Here is a 13,220-nt window from a genome sequence, read left to right on the forward strand (position 1 = left end):
CCAGCTACTTGGGAGGCTGAGGCATGAGAATTGCTTGAACCTGGGAGGTGAAAGTTGCAGTGAGCCGAGATCGTGCCACTGCACTGCAGTCTGGGTGACAGAGTGAGACTCTGTCTTAAAAAAAAATTTTTTTTTTCACACTGAATGACAGTAATGACACAACCTATCAAAACCTCTGGGATACAGCTAATACAGTGCTAAGAGGAAAGTTCATAGCCCTAAACACCTACATCAAAAAGTCTGAAAGAGCACAAACAGACAATCTAAGGTCATGCCTCAAGGAGCTAGAGAAACAAGAGCAAACCAAAACCAGCAGAAGAAAGGAAGTAACCAAGATCAGAGCAGAACTAAACGAAATGGAAACAAACAAAAAAAAAGTGTGAAAGATAAATGAAACAAAAAGCTGGTTCTTTGAAAAGATAAATAAGATTGATTAACCATTAGCAAGATTAACCAAGAAAAGAAGAGAGAAAATCCAAATAACTCCACTGAGAAACAAAACAGGAGATATTACAACTGACACCACCAAAATACAAAAGATCATTCAAGGCTGCTATGAACAGCTTTACGCACATAAACTAGAAAACCTACAAGAGATGGATAAATTCTTGGAAAAAATACAACCCTCCTAGCTTAAATCAGCAAGAATTAGATACCCTGAACAGACCAATAACAAGCAGTGAGATTGAAATGGTAATTTAAAAATTACCAACAAAAAAAAGTCCAGGACCAGACGGATTCACAGCAGAATTCGACCAGACATTCAAAGAAGAATTGGTGCCAATCCTTTTGACACTATTCCACATGATAGAGAAAGAAGGAACCCTCCCTAATTCATTTTATGAGGCCAGCATTACCCTAATACCAAAACCGGGAAAGGATACAACCAAAAAAGAAAACTACGTACTGATATCCTTGATGAACATGGATGCTAAAATCCTTAACAAAATACTAGCTCACCAAATCTGACAACATATCAAAAAGATAATCCACCGTGATCAAGTGGGTTTCATACCAGGAATGCAGGGATGGTTTAACATACACAAGTCAATAAATGTGATTCACCACATAAACAGAATTTAAAACAAACATCACATGATCATCACAATAGATGCAGAAAAAGCATTCAACAAAGTCCAGCATCACTTTATGATCAAAACTCTCAGCAAAATCGGCATACAAGGGGCATACCTTAATGTAATAAAAGCTGTCTATGACAAACCCACAGCCAACATGATACTGAATGGGGAAAAGTTCAAAGCATTCCCCCTGAGAACGGGAACAAGACAAGGATGCCCACTCACACTACTCCTCTTCAACATAATACTGGGAGTCTTAGCCAGAGCAATCCAACAAGAGAAAGAGATAAAAGGCATCCTAATCAGTAAAGAGGAAGTCAAACTGTCCCTGTTTCCTGATGATATGATAGTTTACCTTGAAAACCCTAAGGACTCCTCCAGAAAGCTCCTAGAACTGATAAAAGAATTCAGCAGAGTGGGCATGGTGGCTCATGCCTGTAATCCTAGCACTTCGGGTGGCCAAGGCAGGTGGATCACCTGAGGTCAGGAGTTCGAGACCAGCCTGGCCAAAGTGGTGAAACCCTGTCTCTACTGAAAATACAAAAATTAGCCAGGCGTCGTCATGCACACTTGTAATCCCAGCTACTTGGGAGGCTGAGGCAGGAGAATCGCTTGAACCTGGGAGGTGGAGGTTGCAGTGAGCTGAGATTGCACCACTGCACTCCAGCCTGGGTGACAAGACTGAAACTCCGTCTCAAAAAAAAAAAAAATCACCGAAGTTTCTGGATACAAGATTAATGTACACAAACCAGTAGCTCTTCTATACACCAACAGTGACCAAGCAGAGAATCAAATCAAGAACTTGACCCCTTTTACAATAGCTGCAAAAAAAAAAAAAAAAAAAAACCTAACAAAGGAGCCAAAAGACCTCTACATGGAAAACTACAAAGCATTGCTAAAAGAATCAGATGACACAAAATATCCCATACTCATGGATGGGTAGAATCAATATTGTGAAAATGACCATACTGCCAAAAGCAATCTACAAATTTAATGCAATCCCCATCAAAATACCACTATCATTCTTCACAGAGTTAGAAAAAGCAATTCTAAAATTCATATGGAACCAAAAAAGAGCCTGCATAACCAAAGCAAGACTAAGCAAAAAGAACAAATCCAGAGGCATAACACTGCCTGATTTCAAACTATACTATAAGGTTGTAGTCACCAAAACAGCATGGGACTAATATAAAAATACACACATAGACCAATGGAACAGAATAGGGAATCCAGAAATAAAGCCAAATTCTTACAGCCAACTGATCTTTGACAAAGCAAACAAAAACATAACGTGGGGAAAGGACTCCCTTTTCAACAAATGCTGCTGAGATAATTGGCTAGCCACATGTAGGAGAATGAAACTGGATCCCTTATCTCTCACATTATACAAAAATCAACTCAAGATGGATTAAGGACTTAAACCTAAGTCCTGAAACTATAAAAATTCTAGAGGATAACATTGGAAAAACCCTTCTAGACATTGGCTTAGGCAAGGATTTCATGATGAAAAACCCAAAAGCAATTGCAATAAAAACAAAGATAAATAGCTGGGACCTAAGTAAACTAAAGAGCTTTTGCATGGCAAAAGGAACAGTCAGCAGAACCCAGGCTGATTTTGAACTCCTGGGCTCAAGGAATCCTCCCACCTCAACCTCCCAAAAAGCTGGGATTACAGGCATGAGCCGTCAAGCCTGGCCTTCTTTGTCTTTTTAATTATAGCCTTCTTACTGGTTTAAGATGATATCTTATTGTGGTTTTGATTTGCTAATGTTGAGCATTTAAAAATATACCTGTTGGCCATTTGTATGTCTTCTTTCATCACCTATCCTTTGGGCTATTGCAATGGCCTCCTAATTAATAAATATATATTGTGACAGTATTTTTTCCAACACAAAAAATAGTGACACCCAACAAATCTGACAAAGGATTTTTTTTAAAAAAGACAACTTTCAGTTATGAAAGGCAATCTGAGGGATGGACATCAGATGTCAAGTATCAGGGTTCGGGTTATGAATCTTACAGTTCTAGTAGTTCAGAAGAGGAAGAGATCACTTCCATTTTGGTTATCAGGGAAACATTTATACAAGAGCTTGGTTTTAAGGAACAAGATAGGCAGAGAGCACAGTATGAACAAATGCACATGGCATATTTGTTAGTGGTGATGTTGGAGTAGACTTATTTGTTTGGAATAGAGAGTTCATGCAGTTTTTCCTAATTGATGATAATTATCACTTTGGGTGCTTGTTAAATATACAGATTAGCAAACCTCTGGATTAGAAATTTTGATTCAATAGGTCTGAGTGAGGGTATAGGAGTCAGTGTTTTTAACAAGCATATCAGATGATTCTTAGGTTCAGGGAAATTTGGGAAACACAGAACTGTAGAGAGAATAATGGCAGATCAAGGTGGAATGGAAAGTAGGTGCTAGATTATGTAAGACTTTCAATGCCAGGTGCAGCAGCTCAGAATGTTGTCACCGAATATGAGCAACAGCTAACATTTGGAAGTCTGTGATTATCTTCTGGTTTCCACACTGGAAATGCTGCCAGTATTATGACTGTAGATAGCATAGGTTATGAGCTGTTGTCTTGTTTACATTGGAAGAACTGTCAGGTTTACCTGGACTCTGCAAAAATATGTAGTTGCAGGAATGAGACCTTTAACTTCATAGCTCAAGCAAGGGCCTGTGTAAATCAAGTGCACTGATTTTTCAATTTGTCCACACTCTAGCCTGTAATCAGTGATTTCAGCACCATTGCACACAGGAATCTGAAAGATGCAGTAGAGAAATTGAGCTCTTTCTCTAGGTAGTCACTATACTAGATACTGTCGAGAGTTACAACATGATCCTTTCAGTGCCAAAGCTTATAATCTATTAAATGCTATGAGATACAGACAAGTGTAGAAATAGTTAAGCATAAGGCAGTATACTATAATTAACATTAAAAGGCTCAAATAAAATTAAGAAAAAGGATCATCTAATTCACATATTAGATGAATGCTTTTTAAAAATTTATTAAAATTATTTTTAAGTGAGTTACTCAAAAAACAGCAAACATATATACTAATGTTGCTTTATATTACTATTGGTTACTGGGATGAAACACAAACCCAAGTATTCTCTGGTATTTATACAGTGATACAGTGATATAATCATACCTGTCATCTATTATTAAGAGACTAAGGCTTTTTGTTAACGCTACACATACCCTGCTAGAGTCTGGGGAAAAGGGAAGAAAAATTTAAAGATACTTACGTGGCTAAATAATTAGGCCATTTTTTTTAAGAGCTTTGTTTGAATGGGAAAATATTTACATGGATGTAAAAAAGTTATTTATTTATTTTTTTTTGAGATGGATTTTCGTTCTTGTTGCCCAGGTTGGAGTGCAATGGTGCCATCTTGGCCCACCGCAACCTCCACCTCCAGGGTTCAAGTGATTTAGTGATTCTCCTGCCTCAGCCTCCCAAGTAGCTGGGATTACAGGCATGTGCCACCACGCCCGGGTAATTTTGTATTTTTAGTAGAGACAGGGTTTCTCCATGTTGGTCAGGCTGTCTTGAACTCCTGACCTCAGGTGATCCGCCTGCCTCAGCCTCCCAAAGTGCAGGGATTACAGGTGTGAGCCACTGCGCCTGACCAAAAGTTTTTTTTTTTTTTTAAAGCTTCATTAACTTATAGCCACATTTCTTATGTGTCGTACTGTATAGTAACATGCAAGCAAACATGACCAGAGATTTCCCAATGAAGCTTTAAAAAATGCTAAGTTCTATAAATTGATTTAACTTTATCTCTTATTTTAGTTTTAAAAATTAAATTAGTGACCTATTGATATTCTACTTGGTTTTCCAAATGTATTACTTTCCTCAAATATAGGCTCTGTAGGGCAGGATTAGTATTGCTATAGCCTTCCTAATACCATTAGTATTACGTTCTAGGTGTGTTCCAGAAACCATGATCCAAGATTTGTGGGATTCTAATTCTAAACTCTGACTCCTTAGGGAGTTCCAGAGTTTCCAAAAAAGGTTCTAAAAAAATTACTGTGCTTTTATAATAATCATAAGTTAATAACAATACATTGATAACATACTCCCCAACTAACAACAACACAGTTTGGACCCTTTCAGGTTAGTACAGGTGTACCACATTGAGAAGGAGGGCCTGGGACTGATGGCGGTTTCACACTTCATTGAAAGATCCAAACTACAAACAAACAAATAAGCAAACATACAAATGATTGTGCAGGCATGATCACTTCCCACCTTGACGGGAAGTAGCAGCATATATCCATCCAAAGTGAAATGGACTACAAATGGGACAACTTAACAGTATAACTTCTCTATCCCTATTTGCTGTTTTTAACTAGAAACTGTGGATTCTACAGGAATTAATTTACTCAATCTGTATTTCACGTCAGAGCCAGGGTGCCCTTGTGTGTCATCTTGGTTACCGTTTGCTTTTTTGACATATACAAGTGCTTCAGGGTTTCTATTAGCAAGAGAATTGTCTATAAAAATATACAAAATCAAATTTAAAGTATTTTGTAAATAGTTTTAAAGGTGCTTCTCTAAAATTATACAAAATAATTTGAGAAGACTGTTAAAACACAGTAACAGAAGACTCAAAATGTAGTAATTTGTGTCAATTAATTTTTAAATTTTATTTACAGACTTCAAAAAAATTTGTGGTTTCAATTACTAAGTAAGAAACAACTGGCCAGGCTCGGTGGCTCCTGCCTGTAATCTCAGTGCTTTGGGAGGCTGAGGTGGGAGGATCACTTGAGGCCAGGAATTCATGACCAGCCTGGGCAACAAAGTGAGACCCTGTTTCTACAAAAAATAAAAAATGTAGCTGGATATGACAGTGGATGCCTGTAGTCCCAGCTACTCAGGAGGCTGAAGAGGGAGGTTTGCTTGAGCCCAGGGGTTCAAGGCTGCAATGAGCTATGATTACTGTCAGTGCACTCCAGCTCGGGTGACAGAGTGAGACCCGGAGTCTAAAAAATGAACAAAGTAAAAAATGAAACAATTGGCTGACCAATATTTGATTATATTCTAAAAGAAAATCACTGGTTCTGCTTTAGTATCATTTAATATATAAAAAACCAAAAGTTACAAAACAGGAAATGTAGGCTTAGTCATACAAATCACACAAAGAAGCCTCACTGCATAGGAGATTGGTTTCTCTGGACTTTGTCTTACCATTCAAGGGTGGAGGACAGCAAGATGCAGGAGGAAGAGTAGGTGTTTGAATAGTCAATATATCTGAAGGCTAAGAGAAAGAAAAAATACCTTATGACTGTACTGATTCAAGTTCAGTTTTGTAAAACATTTAGTAATATGATACAGCTCATTTCAGTCTTCAATTTAAAATGTTTTCCATCCTTCTTTTCTCACCTGTCTGGCCTATAAGTGAGGTATAAAAGACTCTCAGTTTATATGCAGTATCAGGTTGCAGGTGATTATGTAGAAATTCCTTTGTTGCCACTGTAAATTATGTTTCAGAGATTCACTGAAGGGATAAAAGCAAATTTATTCAATTTATTTATAGGTAGCTTATTTAAAAAAAATTTTTTTTGAGCGGAGTCTTGCTCTATCGTCCAGGCTGGAGTGTAGTGGTGTAATGTTGGCTCACTGCAACCTCTGCCTCCTGGGTTCAAGCGATTCTCATGCCTCAGCCTCCCAAGTAACTGGGATTACAAGCCTGCGCCACCAAGCCTGGCTAATTTTTGTATTTTTAGTAGATACGGGGTTTCACCATGTTGGCTAGGCTGGTCTTGAACTCCTGACCTCAAGTAATCCACCCGCCTTGGTCTCCCAAAGTGTTGGGATTACAGGCGTGAGCCGCTGTGCCCAGCTTGCTTATAAATGTTACCGGTTTCCATGATATCTCATGTATATACTAAGAATAACAATTTTGGAAATGAAGTTGGTCCAGTTATCTATTTCAATAGTAAAATAATATATGCCCCGTGAATTAACCATAAAATCATAAGATATCAGTCAGTAAACATGATTTATTACTAAAAACTGCAGAAATTCAAGTAATTTCTCGGGTTTAGGTGATAGTATTATCTCAATGCCAGTTTCCTAGTTTTGATAATTGTACTATGGTTATGTAAAATATTAATCTTAGGAGAAGCTGAGTGAAGATTTTACATGGGAACTCTCTATACCTTTTTTTTTTTACAACTTCTAGTGAGTCTAAAATTGTTTCAAAATAAAATATTTTTAAAAATCATGATGCCTTACCATCTGAATTTTCACTAACTTCTAAACTGTAACTTGAAATGTATGTTCCACCATTATCTTTGGATGGCTCTGAAAAGAGAAATAAAATCAAAATTATTCTTGAATAAACTTATAAGTCTCCCACTGGAATGTTATCACATGAGTTAAGAAACATTTTTCACAGAGGAAAAAATATAAACATGAAACAATAGTGTATTAATAACCACATATTAATAAAGATAATAAAAACATAATTCAAGTTACATGTTTGGAATATTAGAAATGAAGCATTTAAATAAATATTGTAAAGTTATTTGCAAGAGATTGAAAAGCTAAGTATATGTGCCATAAAGTTGATTTCTCTAGTTTAGAGAGAAAATAATTTGTATGAATATAATTTCTTAAGCTGACATTTATCATTGATGTGGCCTTCTAATTGTGGCCTCCATATTAGATGTAATCTTATTTAAGGACACATAAAGCTCAATAATGTGTTCATGTGCAAATTAATGAGATAGCAAGAGAGAACTAGAAAAATAATATAGTTTACAACTAAACTCATTTATATGGCAGAATATCTCACATATAAATGACTAAAAGAACATTTTATAAAGCTGAGGACAATGAGAGGAAGATTTCTTCTCAATAGTTAATATTAAGACAGAGGGAAAAATTTAAATACAAAAACATTACTTACTCCATCCAATTTTTACACTGTGTGCATGGACCTTTCCCTTTATATATGGTTTTCTAGGGGATCCGGTTTTATCTGGACAGGTTGTATATTTTACTTCTCCACTGCTGTTGCTTCTTCCTTCCATATTGCAGGCAAAGATCTGTTTAAATAAAAGAGGATGATATGGTTGACCATTGCAAATAAACGTCTGATTTGAAAATGTTCAGTTTGCAAATATAAAGTAAGTTGAGTGAGCATTTCTAAGAACTAAATGCAAAATAAGGTTTGATTTCAAACAAAATATACTCATTTCTCTGGTGAAAAGTATAATTTTATATTAAAATATGACACAAATTTATAAAGTATAGCCACATACCCTTGTATGTAGTACTTCTCTGAAGACTTCTTATAGTGCATGAAAGGTCTTCTCCATTGTATTTCGGCTTAAAATCTAAACCCTAGAAATACAATGAACTTTGGAACTGGGCAAGCCTGCATTACAACTTCAACTTATTTTCCATCTGGGTGATTCTGAGCAAGACCCTTAGTCTCTCTGAACTTCAGTTTCTCTATATAAAAAATGGAGATAATTTCTACTTTGACGGCCTCATTCCTTTGGGGGGATTTAATGAGATAATGAATGTGAAAGCACTTAGCACGTTACTTGCAACATAGAACACTTCTCAACATTTATCTACTTTATGTAAACTGTGGTAAAATATACATAATGTAATTTACAGCTGCTTTACAAATTTACCAGCCTATTCAGTACAGACTTGAAAGTTCAGGATGGAATGAAATAGTTGCCCACCCTTATCAGGAATCCAGTGATATGAACAAAGGGTAGAAATATGTTGAGGTGCTGAAGATTTATGTGACTGTGCAAGATTGTCTGGTATAGGCCCAAAGTTAAAAACTAACACGCTTCTCTGAGTCTCTATGCTATTGTTATGGCTGCTGCTGCTTCTAGCTAATTTGCAGAGACTTGAGTACTTTTAGATCTTTCCGTGCAGAATTGCCTAACCCCAGCTCCGCCTTGGCCCCATCTGGAACACAGGAAGTCAGGAATCACGCAATTCCTGGCCCAACCTTGGCTCTGCATTGGCTCCCTGCAGAACACAGGGACTTGGGAATCATGCAATTCCTGAATGAATCGATTGAGTAGAAAGCAAATTGATTAAATTAAAAATCTTCTCAAGTGCGGAATCCATATAACATATACCTAAAACTGAGGTTGAAGATTAAAGCTTATGAAAGAAAAGCTTACAGATCCTGCTTCCTCCATTTCTAGTACATAAGTAGGAGTGTCATTTGGGTTTGTGTTGGGGCACACCAGTCTACTGACAACAGATTCCTTTCCTGCTTCTTTTAGCTTAGGAGGTGGAGGTGTTGCAGGCATAGTTCCTGATGTATGGAAGACTGCTATTTAACTGAAATCACTGAAGAATAGATTAAGATGGAAAATTAGTCTCAGATTCTTATTGAAGTATAGACTTAAATATTGTAAATATTTAAATATACTTCAAGCCAAAGTTGTTTTTGGTAGCTAATCTGAATGAGTATTTTGTAGAAATACTCAGTTCAATTATCTTGTGCTGTTTCATGGTACTCATATAGCAACTTTTGAAGTCTTCACCTTTGCCTTTAATAATAGACACAAAATACTAGAATATCATAAAATGCTACAGTTAACAACAAAAATTCATCATAACATTAATAATCATCCACAAACAAGTGCTTTTTAAAAATAAAACTGTATACTTCATCCCATTCCAAAAGGAAGCTGTTTATTTTGGAACGATTATCATTGAAACCCTAAAAATGTTTTTAAAAAGTCATGAGGGGCTGTTTTTACATGGAATACATATATATATGCTAAATACATGTATGCATATGTATATAAATTTAAAGCTATATGTTACTCTAAAATTAATCTGCTTATATTTTGTTTATGAAGCAATCCAGATTTTGAAGCTAAAACGCATTTTTTACACTCTACAAGACATCCTTAGATTCTTTGTGTTGTTATGTTTTCCAAATTGTATACAATGAAAAAAATTGGAACTTAAGCAAATTGAGAGGTAAATTTATTGGTAACTACAATGATAAATAATTAAGTTGTAGAAATCGATACTCCAACTTTTATTAATTATTGAAATTCTTACAAACATTTCTCAATTTTCCTTGATGCTTGGTATATAGAAGGGAAAGATTATTATGAATAATACAAAGTGCTAGGGAAATAAGTCGGATGAGGCATGCATCATTCTATACAATTTAGGACACTGTAGGAAGAGTATTTTTAAATTATAAAAACATGATCAGGTGCTTTTGATAGTAAAATCCTTACTTTCCACTGTAAATTCAGGCTGCTCTTGGATCTGTTAATGAGTCTGGGTGCAAGTGGAGGGTCCGGTTTGCATCTTGGGGTTATGAAACTAACCACTTCAAACACAGTTGTGTGTTCTGAGCCTCTTATGGTTGTTACTCTAAAAATGTAATGACAATTGTAAACTTTCAAATATTTATCCTAACATACATGATAAATTGCAAACTTGGGTTTCAGACATATTTCCTATGAGCTAAGTATAAGAAATTTACTAATAAAAATTTTCTAATAGAGCAAAGTTGAGTCCCTGCAAATAATGATTCTCAAAGCACTCTTACCTGTTCCAAATGAAAGAAAATGAACTAATGCTAGATATTGAGGAGGCTATTTTGAAGCTTGAAGGCAAGGTCACTTTGTTGGCAAATAGTAAGGCAGACTGAAGGAATTATAAGTAGTAACTGATACAGACTGGAGAGTCTGGGGGGATATGGGGTGGTGTACTTTGTTTAGAATGAAGTTCTTACCTTAAAAACTAGGCCATGGATGGTTGTAGATCAACTAGGGTAAATGTAACTCCATCACCACTGTGAAGATAATCTTTGTTTACAATGGATCTCACACATATTTAAAAGCTAAGTAAGCAGTGCTAATCGTATGTATTCAACTGACAAAAAAAGAGAAGCACAATTGAAATTTGGATAACTTTAACCCATTTTATGTGCATGCAAAATAGTGATTTAATAATTCATTACACTTTATTTGCATATCAAATTAATCCAGCTTTAAGAAATGAAATTTTACTATTTTACCATTGCGCATTCTTCACACTGTAATAGTGCAGACTTCCCTTCAACTAGTTTATTTTAAATAATATAGATATGAAAAGCCTCAAAGAAACCATGAATCATGAAATTTATTCATTCAGTCACCAAGAAAAATTTTCCTGGGGTGGGCACCTATCTGCTACAATGAATAGAGTGACTGCTCCCAAACAAATGCCTTCCTGAGCAAACAGTCACAAGTACCTAGGTGTGTTCTACCACCTTAAGAACTCCTTCAGGCTACAGACTCTAAAATGTCCTCCAAAAGTAAAAAGATTGATACTTCCAAGCACAGGCCACTCAGGGTGACCAGAGGTATCGGAAATAATATTTTCAATTAAAAATAATAATTTTTGTAAAGTGCATAATACCAGACAAATACCACCATGCAAATTCATACAAAAGTCAATTTTACAAATAGCTTTTCATCACGTTACACTTTCCCATCCCCCTATCCAATATAGAAGGTTACATATTGTAATACTTAGACTTAAAAATTAATCTTTTGTCCATTCAACCTGGAAGTTTTCTGCTTATATAAATTAAGTATGAATGCAATAGGCTTCCTATCAATCTGACTTCTAGGAACACCATGATTAATTAGCCAATGGCAGAGCTCTACATTAGTCAGACTATTCTGATTGCTGCTTTGCCTCTGCTGTCCATTACGGTACCTACATCTACCTTGCCTTTGACAGCTGAGTGCCACCACTTGGCCCCTGCCACCTCAGGATCCAATTATTCCCATTGTACTTAAATTTTGTAGTTGAGTGACTGCAGTTCCCACTGCTAGATCTGACATACAGAGAAAAGCAATTACAGGGCTCTTCAAAGATGCAGGTGCTGCCCTCACAAATCTATTTTGCAAGGCATTGGTCAAGGATATATCTTCTGGATCCTCCCAGGTGGGATGAGTAGGTCTAAAGTGACTAATCCACTCCACCATCCCAATATCCCTAAGATTTTGGATCCCATCCTCTACATTAAACCAAGGGAGATCAGGCATTTCCAGCTTGCTCACAGTGGGCCATCTTTTAATCCATATTTCAGCTAACAAAGCAAATAGACTATTAGAACCTTTTCTATCTCCCTGAGCTGCAACATTAAATGCAGCATCCCTACTTACTGGGCCCAAATTAATACATTCAGCCTCATCCAACTCTATGTTCCTTCCATCATTATCCCACATCCTTAATATCCATTCCCATTCCTGTTATCCAGATTTCCACTTATATAGATTAGAAAACTCAAGCAGTTTTTTTTGAGTGTAGTGCACCTCCAAATGGGTCACACTCTGAACCTCACCTCTAGGGGCCTGCTGGGACTTTAATTATATGTCTAGAAGCAAACAGGGATGTTGGGGGGTGGCTCCTGAGGAAAATAAATATTATTTTGTCTGGCAGCTACCTTACGGGAGGCCATCACTTTTGCCTCAGGCAGCGAAGGGTTTATCTCAAAGATGGAAAGTCTGATGGCAGCATGGGTTGGGGAGGGGATGTTGCCACGACTAGGGGTGGAGAAGCTGTTCCTTCTGGCAAAAAAGGTTCATCAGAGTTTATAAGCTCAGTGTCCCCAGCTTCATCACAGTCCCTGTTCCAAGTTGCATGGTCTCATTCTTTTCCAATCAATACCCTCACTTTAACAGTAGACACATGGCAAGGCTGTGCATGCACCTTTCATTTCAGGTCAGCCACTCACATGATAGGAGCTTGTATCTGTTTTTCCACAATTTTAGCTCTTTCTCTACAGAAGATAATACTCTCACTCAGGGCAATCTGAACAAACTTGAGGCTCAGCAACTGCTTCTGAAGCCAGGAGTTAGAATCCCTGAATTCATCATTTTCTTTCATCACTTTGTCCAGTGAGCTTAGGAGCAACCAGCCAACTTCACTATGTTCCTTGGTTCTCCACATATAGTGAAAGGTATTATGTATAGAGTCACTAAACTCCTTACCTCTCATGAGTGGTGAATCAGGAGTGTCAAATGCATTATTTTGCATAACTCTCTAAACAGTTCATGCCATGGACTCTCAGTGTTCTCCATACTATTAGAAGTAGAGTCCTTAGCATTTTGGGGTCTAATCATA

General features: G+C 36.7%; 1 protein-coding gene across 1 annotated transcript in view; it reads right to left on the reverse strand.

Moving 5' to 3' along the window:
• Window positions 1-10,896, reverse strand: part of TAF9B (TATA-box binding protein associated factor 9b) — a 43,179-nt gene extending 32,283 nt beyond the window's left edge. Inside the window, exons 1-5 of the mRNA XM_063804192.1 lie at window positions 10,837-10,896; window positions 8,005-8,143; window positions 7,329-7,397; window positions 6,279-6,348; window positions 3,699-3,848 (exon numbers count right to left, since the gene is read on the reverse strand). Of these exons, the coding sequence (XP_063660262.1) occupies window positions 3,699-3,748 (50 nt within the window). The 5' untranslated portion in view covers window positions 3,749-3,848; window positions 6,279-6,348; window positions 7,329-7,397; window positions 8,005-8,143; window positions 10,837-10,896. The remainder of the gene's footprint in view (window positions 1-3,698; window positions 3,849-6,278; window positions 6,349-7,328; window positions 7,398-8,004; window positions 8,144-10,836) is intronic.
• Between the last annotated feature and the right edge of the window lie 2,324 nt (window positions 10,897-13,220).

The sequence above is a fragment of the Pan troglodytes genome, chromosome X (assembly GCF_028858775.2).
Source record: "Pan troglodytes isolate AG18354 chromosome X, NHGRI_mPanTro3-v2.0_pri, whole genome shotgun sequence".
NCBI classification, from domain to species: domain Eukaryota; kingdom Metazoa; phylum Chordata; class Mammalia; order Primates; family Hominidae; genus Pan; species Pan troglodytes.